Below are 20,941 nucleotides of genomic sequence, written 5' to 3'. Positions count from 1 at the left end.
CCATCCCATCCCTGGGACCCCAGGGAGGGCCCCACCCCCACAGCCTGTACCACGGACTTCGTCTCCCTGGGGCAAGGACACCCAGCGCGTGACTGCCGGTGGTCCTCAACCAGACACCCACACCAGGCAGGCAGTGTAGCCTCTGCTTATCCCCAGTACATTCCGAACCCTATCCAGGCTTCCCGCTGTCCTCTGACCACTTCCAGAAGCTTCTATTGTGAGTTCAGGGCCAGGCAAACCACTTCAGCAAAATGGAATTAGTAAAAGAAACCTGAAGGCTGGAGAGGATTACAGGAAGCACCCCCGCAGTCCGGGGAGGCTGTCTGGGATTATCAGCTGTTGAGCATCTGTAGCCTCCTGTCTTTCTCAGTGTGGTCTGTCCGGAGTGGAGGGAGCACAGACAGACGGTGGCCAGTCCACCAAGGGGCTCTAAACTCCAGGCTGAGTTCTTCAGGCTCTGAAGACAGAAATCCTCCACTCGGGCACCTCCGTCTCTGGCTGTGACACCCTCCTGTCCTGAGGCCCACCACCCGGGCTCCTCTGCCTCAGAGACTCAGGCTGGTTGCTTTTTTCTTTTTAAATTGATTTCATTTTTTGGCTACACCATGCAGCATGTGGTTCCCTGACCAGGGATCGAACCCACGTTCCCTGCGTTGGAAGCACGGAGTATTAACCACTGGACCAAAGGGAAGTCCCCAAGCCGGTTCCTTTATCGCCCCCTTCTGGCTGTTTACTTCCTCACTGGGTCTGGACATTATGGCACCTACGGCACCTCGCGCTCATTTTCGTTCCTGCCTGTCCTCACACCACAGTGCCGAGAACCCCAGTAAGTCTGGATCGTTGTCCCATGCTGTGTGTCTCAGACCAGCTGCCCTTCTCCCTGGAGAATGACTCACAATTCATCACTATGAAACTGCGCTCTATAGCTCTGCGTGAATGCCTGCTAAGTCACTTCAGTCGTGTATGAATCTTTGCGACCCTATGGACTATAGCCCTCCAGGCTCCTCTGTCCATGGGATTCTCCAGGCAAGAGTACTGGAGTGGGTTGCCATGCACCTCCTCCAGGGGATCCTCCCTACCCAGGGGTCATACCCATGTCTTCTGAGCTCCTGCACTGCAGGGGGATTCCTTACCATGGAGCCAGCGGGGAAGCCTGCTCTCTAGCTCCACTGCCCCTTAACAGCCCTTGTTGAGGGTTCCTTGATGGCTCAGATGGTAAAAAAAAAATCAGCCTGTAATGCAGGAGACCCGGGTTCAATCCCTGCATCCGAAAGATTGCCTGGAGGAGGAAATGGCAACCCACTCCAGTATTCTTGCCTGAAGAATTCCAAGGACAGAGGAGCCTGGTGGGCTACAGTCCATGGGGTGGCAAAGAGTCAGACACGACTGAGCAACTAACAGTCCTTGCTACTGGCCCATCGGTTCCCCTTCCCATCAATGACTGCCCGACTCTGCACCTGGTACCCAGATCCCACGCCATCACCCTCGGCACCTTACCACGTCAGGAGCTCACTTTCTTGTATCAAAACTCGGCATCCTGCTTCCCACCCCCTTCCCTGCTTCAAAGGTACCCACCTGCCCTGCCCTTCCTCCAGCTTCAAAGAGGAGTCGACACCTTCCTGACTCAGGATCAGCCCCTCCCTGCGTGCTACTGAACCAATCTAGTTTCTGGTTCCTTCTCTCGCTCATCCCAACAAATCCTGCTTGAGCTCCTGTTACGGGCCAGATGCTGGGCCACACACGGGACAAGGGAGACACGTACCCCTGCTCTTGGCCCTCCCGGAACCCACAGTGCTGAGCGCCCATGGCTCTACCTGCCTCCATAAGCTCCTGCCCGCATCCCGCGCTCCAGGTCTTTCCCACGGCCCCACATCTTCCTCCAGTTGTTGTCCCCGCCTCTCCTCCCTTTCCTGCCAATCTTCAGGAAGTCCCTGACCCTGGTCTGTCCCAGAGATAACTGTCTAAACCTGGCTCTCCCCATCTTTCACACCGACAGCCCAGCCCAAGTCATCCTCCACACTGAATGGATGACCTCACACACCAGCCCAGGCACCTGTCGCTCTCCACCCTGCCTGCTTCTCGTACTAACGTGGGTCTCCTGATAATGCCACGTGGACGCCAGAGTGTCCTGGGCCTCCTGCCCTTATGTCTTCAACTGATCCACTGCCAGGAACACCCATCCTGCCCTTCCTCATTGCCCCTTCCTCTCTACCTGCTAAGTGGCAGCCTGGGGTCTGGAGAAGGGGGAAAAAGTACTCCACAGCAGGCAGAGAGAGATGGGAACGGTGGGACCAGAGGGCGAACCGTGGTTGAAGTGACATATCCCATTCAACACCCTCTCTTTATGATGTGACCCTGATATTCCACCTGGAGTGATGACAGTCCCCTCCCTGTGACTCTAGGAACCTCTGTGATGGCCTCCACCAGCACAGGATGGTGGGAGGGACACTCTGTGACTTCAGAGGCTGGGTCGTCTAAATGAACTCTACCTGTTCTCGTGGCCAGCTCACCAGGCTGCAAGGAAGCCCTGACTAGTGCTGAGACTTCGTGAAGAGATGCCAGGCCAGCCCCCCACCGTTTCAGCTCTAGCTGGCATCTGACTGCAACTGCATTGGAAACCTCCAGCCAGAACTGCTGGCCAAGCCTTTGTGGAACCCCAGACCAACAGAATGTCAGAGATAACAAAAGACTGCTGTTGTTTTAAGTCATTAAGCTCTGGGGTGATGTGTATCCAGCACAGGTAATTGTAATGCCCTAAGGCTGAGCTCAAGTGTCACCACCTCCTAGAAGCCCACCTGGTTGCCCGAACCTGGGCAAGACACCCCACGACTCACTTCTGTGGGCCCTCCTTATTCTCTCCCAACCAGACTGCGACTCCCAAAGGCAGCAGCAAAGTCTATCTCTCTTTTTCTCTCCAGAACCTCACCTCGCCCTAGTCCAGAGTCGACCCTCAGTGATACACCAGGGGAGTAAAGGTGGTTACTGAGGACAGCATGAGCTTCTAATCAACCTGGCCCAGGTTAGAATCCCACCTCACCACCGAGGAGCTTTCTGACTAAGGTCCTTAAGGCGCCCAGCCACTGTCTGGGTTTCACTTTCCTAGGATATGATCGTATATCTTTATAGAGCTGTTGTGAAGATTAAATGATATTCAAAAAAGGTTGAATCGACTAGGATGGTTTTCATGAATCAAAGATACCCCTTGAGTATATAAAAGATACTGGAGATAAACAGACTAAGTTATGGTATTTCTTCTTAGGTTTCCTCCTTTCTCTGTTTCCACTGCCAGCTCCCTAATTCAGGCCACTTCCCCTCCCACCTGGCGGGCCGTTCTTCCTTACTTCCTATTGCCATCATGCCCACCCTTCAAGGATTACATCAAGCCCCACCCCTCCCATCTTTTCAAAACATCCCTGGCACTTTTCTGCAGGCACACACCTGGCACTATTATACAGCTATTGCAAGTGTGTAAGCTTCTCTCCCCAGTGGATCTGTGAACTCCTAAAGAGCAGACCCTTTCTCCTTATCCTTATCTCCCACTTGGCACATACTTTTATATGCATTAGGTATGTAAGAAATACTAACTAAAGTCATATCTTGAGCAGAAAGTCCTGTGTGGACACTTATTGTATGAATGGAAGGAGTTATCTCTATTACCAGTCAAGTCAGTGCTTCTGAAATATTTTCATAAGGCCACCTGGTGGATCAGGCTTCCCAGGTGGCGCTAGTGGTAAAGACTCCACCTGCCAGTGCAGGGGACACAAGAGACGCGGGTTTGATCCCTGGGTTGGGAAGATCCCCTGGAGTAGGAAATAACAACCCACTCCAGTATTCTTGCCTGGAGAATCCCTGGACCGAGGAGCCTGGTGGGCTAGTCCATAGAGTCACGAAGAGTTGGACGTGACTTAGCGAATGAACGCACTTGGTGGATCAAGTTTCTCTCTTTGCAAGATTTGGAACAAAAGGTGCAGAGGACCCGGGCCAAAATCCCAGGCCACATACCACTGACTGCGGTCACTCTATAAAATGTTTCCTCTCACACAGCTGGGATACGGTGTGAACATTCCCTGAGAAGCCAGGCTGTCCTATTACCTGGAAAACCTGACAATTAGCGTGGCCGGGGGGACTTTCCTGGTGGTCCACTGGTTGAGAATCTGCCTTCCAATGCAGAGGACACAGGTTCGATCCCTGGTCGGGGAACTAATATCCCAAATGTCTTGTGGCAACGACCCCCACGTGCTGCAAACACTGAGCCCACGTGCTCTAGGGCCTGTGCTCCACAAGAGAAGTCCTTGTGCCCCAAAGAGAGAAGCTGCTGCTGCAACCAAGACCCAGCACGGCCGAAAAACAAACCAAAAAAGCCCAGCCAGGTGTGAGGAGACGGGACAGCCCCGGGCGGGGGCGGGGTGGTCTGTGAGGGGCGGCTGGCAGGGCCGGCAGAATTGCTGAAAAGACTCACTTTGGTGTGGTACTCCATCTTCGTTCTCAGCAGTTTGAGGTAGATGCTGCAAAGCTGCCCATACCCTTCACTCAGGTGGCCCTGTGACGAAGAGGAAAGAAAGCAGGCTGTCAGCACTGAGAACTTCAGGTTGAAAGACCGACAGCTGGGACGTCTTTTTAAAAGAATATATTTTGTTTTCCCCTGAGTATGAAAATAACACATATCCCCTGTTGAAAATTTGGAAAATATAAAAAAGGACACTGCAAGCAAGTCATCTTCAGCCTGACCACCAGAGACCATCATGGGAAAATGCACAAGGGTCGAAAAGTGAAAGATGAATGGATCAGACACTGAAGTGTAAAATACAAAACTAAAACTCCTAGAAGGTCACAGAGGAGAAAACCTGGATGACCTTGAGTGTGGCAAAGGCTCTTTAGACATAACACCAAAGACACAAACCACGAAAGAAATAATTGATACGTTGGGCTTCATTAAAATTAAAAACTTCTGCTCTACAAAAGACATTGTCAAGAGAATGAGAAGATAAGCCGTGGACTGGGAGAAAATATTTGCAAAGGACGTATCTCATAAAAGACACTTATCTAAAATGTACAAATATACCCTTAAAACTCAACAATAAAAAGCCAAACAATTCAACTAAAAAAATGGACCTAAGTCTGAAAATTCAGATTACATACTATATGATTTCAACTATATGGAATCTGGAAAAGGTAAAATTATAGAGCTATTCCATGAACCATAAGGAAGACTTAGAGCTGAAGAATTGATGCTTTTGAAGTGTGGTGTTGGAGAAGACTCTTGAGAGTCCCTTGGACTGCAAGGAAATCCAGCCAGTCCATCCGAAAGGCAATCAGTCCTGAATATTCGTTGGAGGCACTGATGCTGAAGCTGAAGCTCTAATACTTTGGCCACCTAATACGAAGAACTAACTCACTGGAAAAGACCCTGATGCTGGGAAGGATTGAGGTTAGGAGGAGAAGTGGGTGACGGAGGATGAGATGGTTGGATGGCCTCACCAACTTGATGGACATGAGTTTGAGTAAGCTCCAGGAGTTAGTGATGGACAGGGAAGCTTGGCGTGCTGCAGCCCATGGGGTCGAAAAGAGTCAGACACGACTGAGCCACTGAACTGAACTGATTCCATTAACAGAGGAGCCTGGGGGGCTACAGTCCAAGGGGTCACAGAGTTGGACAAGACTTCGCGACTAAACAACAACAACAAGGAATGTACAACCACCACGAGTAAACTGTACTGTAAACTATAGACTTTGGTGATTATGATGGATGTGTCAGCAACAAATACTTCACTGTGGTGGAGGATGCTGATAACAGAGGAGACTATACGCATGTTTGGATGCTGGGTACATGGAAAAATCTCTGTACTTCCCATTCAATTTTTCAGTGAAACTAAAACTGCTTTCTGTAGTCCATGGAGTCTCAAAGCTGCTTTGAAAAAAAAGTAAAAGAGGCTTCTAAGTTCAGAAAGTCTTAGTCAAATGGAAGAGACAGACAACATAGAAGAATTATATTTTGGATAAGGCAGGGGGGCTAGGTACCTGGGTTGACCTTCCCAGTGAAAACGACTAACAATATTGAGTGAGACATTAAAAACACTTTGAAGGTATTAATGAACTAGCAAGAGAGTAAGGAATCTTCAGGCCAGGAACTGAGTAATTCAGATATTCAGAAAGCAAATGGCTTGATGGGGTCAAAATGGGGGCAGGGGCAGGGGTGGGGGGTGGGGAGATACTTTCTCATACCAAGTGAACCTGAGTTTTGGTTTTCTGAGTCTCCAGGGCCAGGGCCGGAGGCAGGGCTCTCACCTGCCCAAGTTAAAGAGTCTAGTGGAAGAGCTGATTGCCTTCCTGGTGCAGGGGAATTAAGGGTAAATTGGAAATAACACACATGTACTTCTGTGCTGAAGGAGTCCCCCCGAGGACTGCAAAGAAAATCCACTGCCTTAAACCACTGTTGCGATCAGAGGGAGGGAAAAACTACTTCCAAGAACTGAACCGTGAGCCAGTTATCAAGGGGATCTGCTCAGAATTCATAAAACTTTGAAGCTGAGAATTTAATTTAGAGTGATCTCAATGGACACAAATGCCAATTCTCTCTGGAGGAACCTGCCTTTGTTAGAATTCAAAGAATTCCCACCAAAAAAAAAATGTCCAGGAAAATGAGCAATTCACAGTAGAAAAATAACTAAGCACAAAAAGAAACCACAGAGCAGAGCATGAGCAAAATCCACCAAAACAACAGATGGCGGAAACAGATCTCTAAGGACTTTAGATACTGGAAGTATAAAAAGTGATATATGAAGTCATATATTTAATAAGCCCAAATAAATGAGAGACTTTTAAAATATATGCAGGGCACAATAAATTACAAAGAATGCCAAGCAGATCTGAAAACAAAACAAAACCTAAATTCCAAGAAATGAGAACTATACTAAAATCAAAAACCTTATGGAGAGGTTTAGCAACAGATTAGACCTTGTTGAAGGGGGAATAAGTGAAATGAACACTAGATCTACTGAAATTATCCAGAATGCAGTACAGAGAGAACAGGGAGAAAAAAAAAAAGTGAAATAGTGGTTTAAAGGCGTGGGGAATAGAGTGAGAAAGTTGAAAATACTGCTAACCAGAGTCTCAGAGGAAAAGACAGAATGAGGCAAAGGCAATATTTGAAAAGACAATGAGGACTTTTCAAAACTAATAAAAGATAATAATCTACAGATTTAAGAAGTCCAGAGAATCTGAACTAAATTCACACCTAGATACATAATAAGAACTTAAAAACAGGAAAAAAAAAAAAAATACAGATTAGCTTCAAAGAATAATGATGAGCCAAACAGCAGACTTCATAGGAATGAAGGAAGCCATAAGCCAGTGGAAGGGTATCTTGACTGATATCTTCCATGTGCTAAAAGAAAAGAACTATCATCCCGGAATTCTTAAGTCAGGGAAAATATCTCCTGTGAATGAGGGTGAAAGACATTCTCCATCGGGCAAAAGTGGTTGTTTCCCACCAGCAGACTCTCAAGATCCCAAACGCATGCTCTGAGATGTAACGGGAAATGAAGAGCACCAGATACAACAATTAAAATAAAACATAGGGTCTAAAAACAACCAAAATTAAAATCTATGACAACAGCATATGAGGGAACGAAGGGTGTTAACATATTCTAAGGTCTTTGTGCTATACGGGAAACAAAGACATGAATTTTAGACAAGGATAACATAAGCATACCCTTTTCATTTTTAGATAACATTATCAACAGATTAAAAAAAAAAAAACACCTCTGCTTTTATTTTTGTATCTTCCCACTAGTAATGAGGGGGAAAGTGAATGAGAAAGAAAATACCCAATTAATCCAAAAGAAGGTAAACAACGAGAGAAATAGAAACAAACCAGACAGGACAAAGCATAAAATAAGACGGGAGATGTAAGTCTAAAGATATTATCCATTATAATAAACGTAAACAGAATAAAGGTCCAGGTAAAAGACAAAGACTGCCTCTTTAATTTTTAAAGAATTCAACTAAATGCTATTGACAAATATATTTCCAAGACAAAAGATTACAGAAAAGTCAGTCAGTCAGTCACAATGCAGTACATCTGAAACTAATATTATAAACCAATTTTTCAGTTAAAGAAAAACTGACCATAAACTAGCTCATACAGCAAGGCTCAAAAAACTTTGAAATCTTAATAAGATATTGATTCTCTAGCCACAATGCGATACATATACATGTAAAAAATATTTAAAATATAAAAAGTTATAAGTAAAAGGATGAAAAAAGATATACCAGATAAATTCTACAAAAAAGAAAAAGCCCTTAGCTTTTCATGTTACAGAAATGTAACAAAACTCTCGAGCATACAGTTGGGAGATTTGGGGATAAAGCTCTGCTCTGTTCAGGTTCACTAGTCTTAATGACTTAGGAAAAGCTGCTTCCTCTCTCTGTGTCTGTATTTCTCACCTATAATGGGTAGATTGGACTACATAATTGCTAACATTTTGTGAGTGCAGACAGATACAGGTAAGAATTTTAAGGAAAGGGCTAACATAGCAGTTCTTATCCAGTGGGACAAAAAGACACATCAGCGTCCACTGGGGAGATTCTACAAAGAGCAGGTTACCTCCCGTTCTTACACATACTCCTTGAATCTAGAGGGATTCTGGTATGTATACCAAAACACTCTTTTCAACGCATTCAGATCTTGCCACCTACCTCCTCCCTCTTCCTAAGGCACCGAGAATCCCTAACCAGGAAAGGAAAACCACTGGCATTTAGATTGGGAATGCCAGTTCTCAAGGTGCTATGACCCCCATGGGACCAGGGGAAGGAAAGAAATAGAAACTATGACAGTGTTACTGCCAAGGGATCCCAGTGCCCGGAGACCACTGGGACATGAGCTTCCATTGGCAGGAGAAACTCCCTGGCCCTGGAACCTCCCAACAGTTTCCAGGGACTCCAGGTAAGACTATGAATATCCTGGTTCCATGTGGGGGCATCCCCGAACCCCTCCTTGAGGCTTGTGAGGGAAGTCCAAAACAAGGTGAAAGAGATGACTTTGTTCCATCCCACACTCCTTGATCTGTGGCCTCTGGGGAAGGACGAGGCAGTGCAGGCGGCCCCAAGGAGCGGGTTCAGACTCACCCACATCCGGCTCATGTCGCTCAGTTCGCTTTTGTATCTCAGAGAGTCCTTGAGAACCTGGACAGGGAAGACGAGGGAGGAGAAAGAGGCTGGTGAAAGGAGGGTCTGGGGTGGGGCAGAGAAGGGGATGCGAGAGATGCGCCCATCTCTGAAACTGGTACCCAGAAGGCCAGGAGACGGGGGCAGCTGCCATCCTGTGCCGGAGTTGACAGTGGCCCCTGTGACTCAGGCACCTTCACTTTCCCCATGTGGGTCCCAGGCTCCCCGCCCGTCCACTGCAGCCCCAGGCACTCACGTTTGGGTGTCCATCCCGGAGGAGTTTGTGGAACACGTGGCAGAACTTCCAGCAGAGCACTGCGTTGCTGGACAGGGGCAGCCGGTTGACAACAGACCAAAAGGTCTGCGCTCCCTTCTCGTGGTGGGTGCCCAGTATGCACGGTGAGGGAGGGTCATGGAAAACAAAGGCACGGATGGGGCCTGCCTGGGTGGGCACCAACCCTGGATGGGGCCAGCAGCAGGCAGCCACGGGGGTGGTGCCTTATTCATGGTGCACTATCCAGCAGGGGGCGCCACTTGTAACAAAGGCACTATGGATCTGGGTAGGTATCTTGGCAATTTTTTGACGGATGGCAAAAAGGCACCTTATTCTAATAAAATTGATTGCCCCAGAGATGGTAGTCTCTTGGGAGGAGTGACTTTTTCTAGTTTGCAAAGTAAGTTCTGGGCCAGCAGTGGTCCTGGCTGACCTTTCGTGGGAAGGTGCTTTGATTGGAATTAGGGCTTTGCTGTGGGAAGGGAGACTCTGCCCTTTAGATTTGCTGAGTTTGTGATGGGGCCTGTGAGGGGGACATAACTGCAATTAATATCTTACCAACACAATACGGCTTCTCAAAATTCCCTCGTATCCACTACTCAAAAGCAAGGGCGTGCTTCAGTTCTTCAAGGGCCCTGGCTGCTGACACCTTGGTTCCTCTTCCAAGTAGCACCTGATTCCTCTCCTAAGAGCCACTCTGCTCTTACCCTGAAAGCGCCAGCCTTTATTTAAAATGTATTAATATTTTCTCTAAATTTAAAATGACTCTTGGGACTTCCTTGGCACTCCAGGGGTTAAGACTATGTGCATCACTGCAGGGGGCACTGGTTTGATCCCTGGTCAAGGAACTAAGATACTATATGCCTTGTGGCACAGCAAAAAAAGAAAAAAAAAAAAAAGACTCTTTCACTCCACATCTTCTAAAAATCTTCCTGGCCTCGCTCAGGGGTGCCGTCATCTTCTAACACCTTAAATTTCGAGTGTGTGGAATTCTGCCCCCAGATCCAATTTCAAACCCACCTGCCACCCATGGACCACCTGCCACGGTTTGAGTTTAATAAATGTCCTTCTGGCCTTGAGTGATTTTAACAGACCTCCAAGCCTCTGTAATTAGGGAACCCTTTTGGAGGAAAGTAGAGGATTTCCACGTTTCTTTTGTGATGGAAGCTTGTACAGGCCTCACACACCCAGTATCTGGGCATCATCAACCCCCAAGTACAAATCCTGTCTTGAGCTTCCCAGGTGGAAGCTAGTGATAAAGAACCCACTGTCAATGCAAGAGACGTAAGAGATGCAGGAAGATCCCCTGGAGCAGGGCATGGCAACCCACTCCAGTATTCTTGCCTGGAGCATTCCGCGGACAGAGGAGCCTGGTGGGCTAGAGTCCATGGGATCACACAGACTCAGACACGACTGAGGCGACTTAGCACAGCACAGCACATTCAGGCTCTAGTAAGAGGCACTGCACCATTTAGGAAAGACTTGCCTCAGGTTAGAAACTATGGGACTTACCCAAAACACATGCTACTTTGCTTCTGAGCTGGAAGGTGTGGTAAAATTCCCTCCTGGGACTGATATTTGTATTTTGAGAAGAGTCACCTTAAACACACAATTCTGGGTCTGGAAGCTGAAATCACCTTTAAAAAAATGTTTTTTTGGCTTCCCTAGTGGCTCAGTTGGAGAAGGCAATGGCACCCCACTCCAGTCCTCTTCCCTGGAAAATCCCATGGACAGAAGAGCCTGATAGGCTGCAGTCCATGGGGTCGCGAAGAGTCAGACACGACTGAGCGGCTTCACTTTCACTTTTCACTTTCATGCATGGGAGAAGGAAATGGCAACCCACTCCAGTGTTCTTGCCTGGAGAATCCCAGGGACGGGGGAGCCTGGTGGGCTGCCGTTTGTGGGGTCACAGAGTCAGACACGACTGAAGCGACTTAGCAGCAGCAGCTCAGTGGTAAAGAACCCGCCTGTCAATGCGTGAGACGCAGGTTCAATCCCTGATCCAGGAAGATCCCACATGCCTCAAAGCAGCTAAGCCCGTCCGCCACAACTATTGAGCCTGAGCCTTAGAGCCAGGGAGCTCCACCTAGTGAGCCCACATGCCTAGAGCCCGTGCTCCCCAAGAAGCAGCCACTGCAATGAGAAGCACGTGCTCTTCAATGAAGAGCGGCCCCCGCCTGCCACGATCGGAGAAAAGCCCAAGCAGCTGCAAAGACCCAGCACGGCCAAAAATAAACACATAAATGATATTAAAAAGTTCTTCTTTAATTTGCTTATTTGGTTGTGTTGGGTCTCAGTTGTGGCTTGTGCGATCTAGTTCCCTGACCAGGGCTTGAACCTGGGCCTCCTGCATTGAGAGCATGGAGCGTTAGCCACTAGATCACCAGGTAAGTCCCCAGCCTTCATTGTTATAGACTGATTTCTGAAATAACTTATAGTTTCACCTCAAGCACAGCCCCCGTGGACTAGAAGGAAGCCAAGAGGAGAGACAGACAGGCCGCTACCCTCTCTTGAGATGACTTCTCAAGGCCGACTGTGGCCCCTTTGCTGTGCTTAGTCACTCAGTCATGTCTGACTCTGCGACCCCATGGACTGTAGCTCATCAGGCTCTGTCCGTGGGATTCTCCAGGTAAGAATACTCGAGTGGGTAGCCATTCCCTCCTCCAGGCGATCTTCCCAACCCATGGATCGAACCCAGGTCTCCTGCATTGAAGGCGGATTCTTTACCATCTGAGCCACCAGGGAAGCCCTTTACCCAAGAGCAATCTGTCAAAACAGGAGCCAGGGCAGGCATGGAGCTGGCTGCGCACGCTGGCATGTTAAGAGGCAAGCAGACCCCTCTGTCTTTAATTTTAAAAGCATCTTATTGCATCCAGTTCATGTCAGGCACTCAGGAATACAAAGAAAAATAAGACCCACTCCCCAGCTCTCCAGGAGTGGACACCACAGTCGGGGATGCCAAGCTGTTCACCTGTCAGGCACCCGGGATAAACGGCTTCTAAATGAAGCCAGGCTTCCCAAGGCTTACTTAGCTGGTAATGCGGGGAGATGATGCTCTACAGATGTACTGATAAAGAGTGCACACTGTGGCCGCACTCATAGGAAAACTGCAACGACACAGAGAAGACTAGCAAGGCCCCCGCACGAGGATGGCAGGCCAATTCGTTTAGCTTCCATATGTTTGGGAGGACCGAGAGACTGGCATACAGAGTGAAATAAGTCACACAAAAAACCAAATACTGTATAAAACCGCTTGTATGTGGAATCTAGAAAAGTGATACAGAGGTGCTTATTTGCCAAGCGGAAATAAGACACAAACCTAGAGAACAGACGTGTGAACACAGGACAGGGGGCATGAGGGAGTGGAATGAATCGGGAGACGGGGGCTGACGTATACACACAACTATGGGTCGGATGACTAATGAGAGCCCACTGCACAACACGGGTAACTCCACTCAAAGTTCTGTGGTGACCTAAGTGGGCAGGAAACACAAAAAAGCTAAAGCTGTACGTATACATACAGTTGATTCTTTGGCCACCTGATGCAAACAAACACTTTGGCAACCTGATGCAAAAAACTACTCACTGGAAAAGATCTTGATGCTGGGAAAGATTGAAGGCGGGTGGAGAAGGGGACGACAGAGGATGAGATGATCAGATGGCATCACCGACTCGACGGACACAAGTTTGAGTAGGCTCCTGCAGAAGGTGATGGACAGTGAAGCCTAGCGTGCTGCGGTCCATGGGGTCACAGAGTCAGACAGGACTGAGCAACTGAACTGAACAGCTGATTCACTTTGCTGTACAGCAGAAAAAAACAACTACATAAAGCAGCTATACTCCAGTTAAAAAAAAAGAAGTACCTATAAAGAATAAATGTTCTGTGAGATCTTTAGGCTTTAAAACTCTAACTGTGTGGAGGGAATCTTTTCAACGTTTACTCACCCCTTAGCAACTGGGAGGCAGAGAGACTCCCAGAAAGAGCTGAAATGTTAGCTTCTGGAAGCTTCTTTGGCCAACACTCTCATTTGACAGACAAGGGAGTTAAGGGTTGCAGAGGCCTCACTGGGCCCATTCAACGTCCCAGAGCAAGTCAGAGAGCTCCAGCGATGGGATTCCGGGAGATGCCTCCAGGTCCCTTCCATCGCCCCAGGGTGCCTCCCCGGCAAGGCGTGCCCTGGCCCTCTCTGTGCTCACAACCCATTCAGAAGGGCACACTGGCCCGGGACAGCTGTCTCTCTCTCTTACTTCGTATCTCGCACCAGACTGACCGATTGGTATTCTTCACAGGGAAGGGTCAGGACTGGGTAACTCTCTGAGACAACCAATTGGGACACTAATCTGATTCATGCATTAGTCACTCACTTGTGTCCAACTCTTTGCAAACTCATGGACTGTAGCCCACCAGGCTCCTCTATCCATGGGATGTCTCAGGCAAGAATAGTGGAGTGGGTTGCTATTTCCTTCTCCAGGGGATCTTCCCAACCCAGGGATCAAACCCTCGTCTACTGTGTCTTCTGCATTGCAGGCAGATTCTTTACCCGCTGAGCCATCTGGGAAGACACTAATAATGAAGGCTTTTCTTGGTTTGGTTTTCTTGACTCAGTAAAGCGACAAGGGAGTAAAAGGGCAAGGTCTGGCGAGGCTCACCGCTGGGCCAGGTTTCTGGGGTAGCTGGTAGGGGTTCAACAGCACCATCTCGCAGCAAAGCCCTAATTCCAACCAAAGCTTCTTCCACTAAAGACAGTTGCTTTCCCACCACTGAAGAGCTGTACACGCTGTCAGCGACATTTCCCGAGGGCCTGACCTCTCCTGGGCATCGCCCTGACAGTACTGGGCTTCCTTGGCCTTCTAAACTGGCGGGTCTCCTGCACAGAGGGGCTGGGGTGGGATGGCTTCAAGACAGGCTACGCCAACCCGACTAGCTGTGGGGCAGCCGCCTTGCTGAACCCTGGCAAGAAGCAGATTCCCAGCCCAGATAGAAACCCAGCCTCCCTGCCCTGTGCTCCGTCCCAGCAAACACGAAGGCTTCCCCACTGGCAGATGCTCCTCTGGCCTTTGGGGAATAGCCCTCCAGCACCTGGACTTGGCTTCAAGAGCAGTTCCTGAGGGATCCTCTGGCCAGCGTGCTGCCTGCACTTCTCTGCAAAGCCACAGACCTGGGACGGTGGCTGCCCAGTCGGCCTATCGCGCATGCTCAGTCGTGTCCAGCTCTTTGTGACCTTTTGGACTGTAACCCACCAGGCATCTCTGTCCATGGGATTTTTCAAGCAAGAATACTGGAGTGGGTTGCCATTTCCTCCTCCAAGGGATCTTCCGGACCCAAGGATTGAACCCGCGGCTCCCGCATTTCACGCAGACTCTTTACCCACTGAGCCACTGGGGAAGCTGAGGCTTCTGCCAACTCTGCGTTGGTGGCGGGGGGACTTGGTGAAAACCCTCAAATCATCAGCTTCCTAACCCTGGGGTCCCCAACCTCAGGAACCTACTGCCTGATGATCAGAGGTGGAGCTGATGTAGTAACAGAAATACAGGGCATAGTAAATGTAATGTGCTTGAATCATCCTGAAACCACCCCCTGCCCCCTCTGTGGAAAAACTGTCTTTCATGAAACCAGTCCCTGTGCCAAAAAGGTTGGGGACCACTGCCCAAGTTCTCCCTGACCTTCCCATCTTCTTCCCTCTGGTTTGGGCTGAACCAGCTCACTCAAGAGGCTCATATTTCCATGGTAGAGCCGTTGTGTCAGCTTAAGGCCAACCGCTGCTGCCCAGATCGCTGTTTTGCTTTCATGCTCAGAGAAAGGCATTTGATCAGGTCCCCAAGGGGGTGGTCAGGGTGGCAAAGTGCAGGGCCAGAGTCCTTTGATGATACAAGGGAAAAGACCTCCAGTGCCCCGAGGAAACATCTCAAAGGAGAGTAACTTCAAAGGTCTTGGCAGTTCTGCAAAGCTAAGTCACAGGAGAGGAGCGGGACTGGGCTGGATGGCTGCTGCGGTCCCTTCCACCCCGACGGGCTGTGGGCTCTGAAGCCAGCTGCTGCCAACCCACACTGTTCAGACCCTGCAGGGGCCTGGCCAGCGGGGGGATGCCCGTTCCTGCAGCTGAGCAAAGATGCCTCACCATGACCTCCGTCCCCACAAGTTGATGCTCCTCAGGGTCGGTCTTCAGAGCAACCTCCAAAAGGATATTTCTGGCATGTTTTTCCTTGACGGCCACTACCTGTGTATTAATGGCCTTGTTGATACTGACAGTCTGAAAAACAAGAGGTGGGGGTGGGGAAGGGGAAAGAAGGATGAGATGAATAAGCTTCTGACAGTGGCTGAGACCCTCCCAGACGCCCCGCCCCTTCCCCTCCCTCCAATGACTCCTCTCTCCCCACAGACCCCCTTGTCCCCCTGTCCCCATGCAGGCTCGGCCCCCACCCCCCACCGTGGGGGGCAGAGGCGGGCAGCGCTCCCAGGCCAGCTGGCCCGGGCTGTCCTAAGGCAGCGGGCTTTGCTGCCTGGCATTGGCTGTGCCCAGCTGCTGCGCCCGCCTGCCACTCATTCACTTGGCACAACAACATGGCAATTAAAGCCTGCACAAAGGGATGTCTTTCATCCCCCGGGGAAACATTATTTCTCCGGGAGCAGGAGGAAGAGGCGCTGAGATCAGGGAGGGGCTGTGGCTCAAAGACCATCCGGACGCGCCCCCCGCCCTGCTAGAACCTTCCATGGAGCCTCCCCTGGCTGGCCACTCTCCTCTCATGTCTCCCTGCTCTCGGGCACTTTCCAACTTCCAACCAAACTCCCTTTTACTTATAAGGCATGACAAATATTCACTCCTTCCGGTTGTTTTCAGAATCATAATTCTCTCTTGAAGTTAACAAAGCACGTTACACATATGAATGTAATTTCTACATACACACACAGGATGGTATCAGGTAGCCTGGTTTTTGAAGTAACAGCCTTTTTCTGTTTTGCTCCCTTCCACAAATGTCATTCTATTCCAACTCATGTTAACAACCTGTTATGTACCCTACACGTACCCCCGCACGCGCACGCACACACAAACACACACACACTCCAACATTCTGAAGGGTTAACTTTGTCACTGTCCCATAAAACTGGGACTGTCATGCACAGACTTTTTTACATCTTGCTTGAAAATATCACTTGAAAATATCCCATGAAATGTTTTCCAAGTGAACTGGTAAAACTCTGGCTCATTCTTTAAAAAGATAACATAATATTCCATAGTGTGGGTGGATGTGATTTATAGCAACCGATACTGGGAGGCAATCTATTTCTACTAAACTCTTTTAGTAAACATTCTTATACATATAGCCTTATTAATTGATGCTTTCATTCCCAAGGAATAGAGTATAAGGAGTGAGATTACTGGCTCCACGTCTTTTTTTTTTTTTTTTTAACTTTTCAATATGGAAAAGTCCAAGCACACACAAATGTAATGGGCTGTCTAACAAGCCCTCATATAATCGGTCCCCAGCACCAGCGATTATGAACTTGTAGCCAAACACGCTTTCTTAGGGATGAGGGGTCACAAACATTTTCTGTGAAGAGGCAGTTAGTAAATATTTTAGCCTCTGCAGGTCACATGGTCTCCATCACAACTGTTAACTCTGCCACTGGAGTGAAAAAGCAGCCTCAGAGATACAGAAATGAATGACTGTGGCTGCATTTCAAAAGAACTTTATTTACAAAATCAGGAGGTGGTCTGGATTTGGCCTGCGCCTCGTGTCCTGTGGCCTCTCTGGCGGCTCAGTGGTTAAGAATCCACCTGCCCATGCAGGAAAGGCGGGTTTGATCGGGTCGGGAAGATCCCCTGGAGAAGGAAATGGCAACCCACTCTAGTGTTCCTGTCTGGAAAAGTCCGACGGACAGAGGAGCCTGCTGGGCTACAGTCCATGGGGTCGCAGAGTTGGGCACCACCGAGCAACTGAGCACATGCCTGGTGTGCTGACCTTGGCTTTTTACCATTGGTTACTGATTCCCCTGCTCCCTGGATTATCTGCAGTAAATCCCAGGTGTTATGCTATTTTACCAGCAAATATTTCAGTAAAAGTCTCTACAGGAAAAAGAAAAAAAAAGACTCTGAATATTAACCATTATATTATTAATATGATCACACCTAAAATTTTAAGGATAATTTCTTTATTTTTATTTTTACTCTTGGCTGCACCGGGTCTTTACTGCGGCATGGGCTTAGTTGCCCCATGGCACGTGAGATCTTAGTTCCCTGACCAGGGATTGAACTGGCACCCACCGCATTGGAAGTGCCAAGTCTTAACCACTGAACCGCCAGGGAAATCCTTGTTTACCTATTTTTATATATAGTAGTGTGTACATGTTAATTCCAAACTCCTAATTTACCTCCCCCACCACCACCCCCGCAACCCTTTGGGTAACCATAAGTTTGTTTCACAAACATAGGTCTGTGAGCCAGACTCAAATTCTTTAACAGCATAAGCTCTGTTACGGGTGGAATTATGTCTCCACAGAAAAGATACGTTGGAGTTCAAATCCCCCAGCACCCGTGAACATGATGTCATTTGAAATAGGGTCTTTGCAGAGATAGTTAAGATGAGGTCTTACTGAATTAGGGTGGGTCCCAAGTCCAGTATGACTCGTGTGCTTATGAAAAAAAACACTTGAAAACCTAGGGACACAGACACTCAGGGAGAAGAGAGCCATGTGAAGATGAAGGCAGACACCAGAGGGATGTGCCTACAAGCCGAGGAATGCGAAGGACGGCCGGCAACCAACAGAAGCTAGGAAGAGGCCAGGATGGAATGTCCAAAGGGAACATGGCCGCACTGGCACCTTGATTTTGACCTGCTTGCCTCCAGGACTGCGACAACACATGTCTATTGTTTTAAGCCACCCGATACACGGTAACTGGTTGTGGCAGCCCCAAGAGATTTACACAAGATCCTTTCCCCACCAGGCTTAGTCCTCCCTGAAGACAAGGAGAGGGCGGACACTTCCTTCCCTCTTCTCTACAGCACAGGCAGGGGGCGCCATTGAGCACAGTTGTTGGATCTCAGTGCAATGGCTAGACCAGTTCAGAAGGAATCTCACGTAAGACATGCTGCAAGAAAGGAGTAAGACGTTTACTCCCAGGACTTCCTTAGTGGCCCAGTGGCTAAGACTCCAAGCTCCCAATGCATGGGGCCCGGGTTCGATCCCTGGTCAGGGAACTAGATTCCACGTGCCGCAACTAGGAGTTTGCATTCTGAAACTAAAGATCCCACGTGATTCGAGAAGCCTGTGCACGGCAACTAGAGAGTAGCCCCTGCTTGCCACAGCTACAGAAAAGCCTGTGCAGCGGCGGAGACCCAGCACAGCCAAAAATAAATAGATAAATAAAATATAAAACAAGCCTCTTCTCTTTGACTCTTAAAAAAAAAAAAAAAAAGATCCTGCATGCTGCAATTAAGACCCATATAAGGGCTTCCCTTGTGGCTCTGCTGGTAAAGAATCCGCCTGCAATGTGGGAGACCTGGGTTCTATCCTGGGTTGGGAAGATCCCCTGGAGAAGGGAAAGGCTACCCACTCCAGTATTCTGGCCTGGAGAACTCCATGGACTGTATAGTCCATGGGGTCGCAAAGAGTCGGACATGACTGAGCGAATTTCAGTTCACTTCACAGCCAAATAAATAAATAAAATATTAAGAAAATAAGTAAATCTCAGGTGTTTATCAGCATCTTTGGCAACATTAGGGCTTGAAAAGTTTATTGCCCCAAATCTCCCACTGAGGCAGCACTCGTGTCCTCTGGAGGCCCAGTGCTTCCAGCTTTCTCCTCACAAGTCCTTCCTTGAACCTATTTCTCGGCTTCTGCTTCCAGGCCTGTTCCAGGCCATTCCCTTTTCTTCAGACTTCCTCAGGCGAGTCACACGCTTTCAACTATGTTTCTCTCCTGGCCCTGACACAATGATGGGATCCTGGCTGCAGACAGACCTCTGGGCAAAGTGACCACATTTGCTGAGCCGTTAAAGGTTGCCTGCATTCATAAGGAATTATAAGGGACCTAATAAATGTAAGATGACAGTCAAGAGACTCAAATCCAGGATGGTGTGAACTGGACGTGGTCAGGTCCTAGGAGGTCGGGAGAGACAGCCAGCTGCAAGGGCTGTGATGGAAAAAGAGAAATCCTTGTTGGCCGGAAATGCTAGAAACCGAGTCAGGGTCTCGAAAGAGGGCTGTGATGGGTGGGGTTTAGATTTAGCCCACAAATATCTGTTTATACTGACGGATCAAAGACCAGTTGCCCAAATTTGTGGTCAGTATGAGCCTCGCTTACAAAACAAAGAAACAGAACAAAAACAACCTTTAAATTCCCTTAAGCCACATAAAAGAATATCTCACGAGTCTGTAACTTTAGACTGTGTGTGTGAGAAAAATGAAAATGTTCTGTCCTGTGAAACTGTGATGCTGCTCAGGGAAACTAACAAAGGAAGAAGGAGGTTACCTGTCTGTCTCCCAGGTGCTCCCCCGCCACTCGCTGACTCCTCTCACTGACGCCGCCTACGAACTCGAGGGGCATCTGTGATTGTTGCCCAGAGGCTAAGACACCCACTTGCCCAAGGTCATACTATTCAAGTGGCCAGATCCTGGAGCCCAGCTCCGGAAAAGCTGGGAACACGAGGACCAGTTGGGCCACAGGACCACACATGTGCAAGAGCAGAAGTGGGGATAAAAGCAGAAGGGGAGGTGGCACTCAGTGGGGGTGGGGGTGGGCAACGGGCTTCGTGCGGGCAGGAAAGGACGGAAGCAGCTGGAGGAAGAGTTGAAGGAAGCAGCTATATATATATATATATTTGGCCATGTGGGATCTTAGTTCCCTGACCAGAGATCGAACCCACGTCCACTGCATTGACAGCTCAGAGTGTTAACCACTGGACCACCAGGGAAGTCCTGGAAGCAGCTATGAATAGCAGGGAAGTGAAGCGAAGAAATGAAGCTCTCAATCTAAAGGGTGGACGTGAAAATGGAAAGAACGGGCCGTAAGGTGGGCTATGAAACGGTTACAATAGGACTGGCCGGTAGGAGCTCCCAGTTGCAGGAGAGGGGAGACTTGAAGACGCTGCAGAGGATTTGAGCTGGGCCGGTGGCAGAACAAAGACAGGCGTCTCAGACTGAGGGGTCACTAAGCAAGGACCGAGAGGCTTCGGGAGGGGGCGGTGAGAAACAGCCATTTTTAAAAGAACAAGGACGTGAACCAGCAGTGGCAATGGTTATAATCATCCAGGTAATGGCTACGAATGAGTGATTACTACCAGGCCCTGTGTTAATAAGTGAAGTGAAGTCGCTCCGTCATATCCGACTCTGCAACCCCTTGGACTGTAGCCTGCCAGGCTCCTCTGTCCATGGGATTCTCCAGGCAAGAATATTGGAGTAGGTTACCATTTCCTTCTCCAGGGGATCTTCCCGACCCAGGGATTGAACCCGGGTCTCCCGCATTGGAGGCAGACGCTTTAACCTCTGAGCCCCCAGGGAAGC

The 20,941-nt window shown here is 48.9% G+C and overlaps 1 protein-coding gene and 1 non-coding gene across 4 annotated transcripts in view; one reads left to right on the top strand and one right to left on the bottom strand.

The window, feature by feature from the left end:
- The window catches only part of HIP1 (huntingtin interacting protein 1), a 132,823-nt gene that overhangs the window by 33,348 nt on the left and 78,534 nt on the right, over nt 1-20,941 (bottom strand). For 2 of the 3 annotated variants that reach the window (XM_052657282.1, XM_052657291.1), the window contains exons 2-5: nt 15,627-15,690; nt 9,422-9,564; nt 9,127-9,183; nt 4,460-4,540 (exon numbers count right to left, since the gene is read on the bottom strand). In XM_052657282.1, coding sequence (XP_052513242.1) covers nt 4,460-4,540; nt 9,127-9,183; nt 9,422-9,564; nt 15,627-15,690 — 345 coding nt within the window. Of the gene's footprint in view, nt 1-4,459; nt 4,541-9,126; nt 9,184-9,421; nt 9,565-13,025; nt 13,154-15,626; nt 15,691-20,941 lie in introns of those variants that run through there. The other variant, XM_052657299.1, reaches the window with a different exon arrangement.
- Nucleotides 12,517-12,622, top strand: LOC128044020 (U6 spliceosomal RNA). Its single transcript, XR_008199011.1, has one exon. It is a non-coding gene; the product is annotated as a U6 spliceosomal RNA (small nuclear RNA).

This window comes from Budorcas taxicolor, chromosome 2 (assembly GCF_023091745.1).
Source record: "Budorcas taxicolor isolate Tak-1 chromosome 2, Takin1.1, whole genome shotgun sequence".
NCBI lineage: Eukaryota > Metazoa > Chordata > Mammalia > Artiodactyla > Bovidae > Budorcas > Budorcas taxicolor.
The sequence above is the reverse complement of the archived record's forward strand: the minus strand, read 5'-3'. Positions and strand labels throughout refer to the sequence as shown.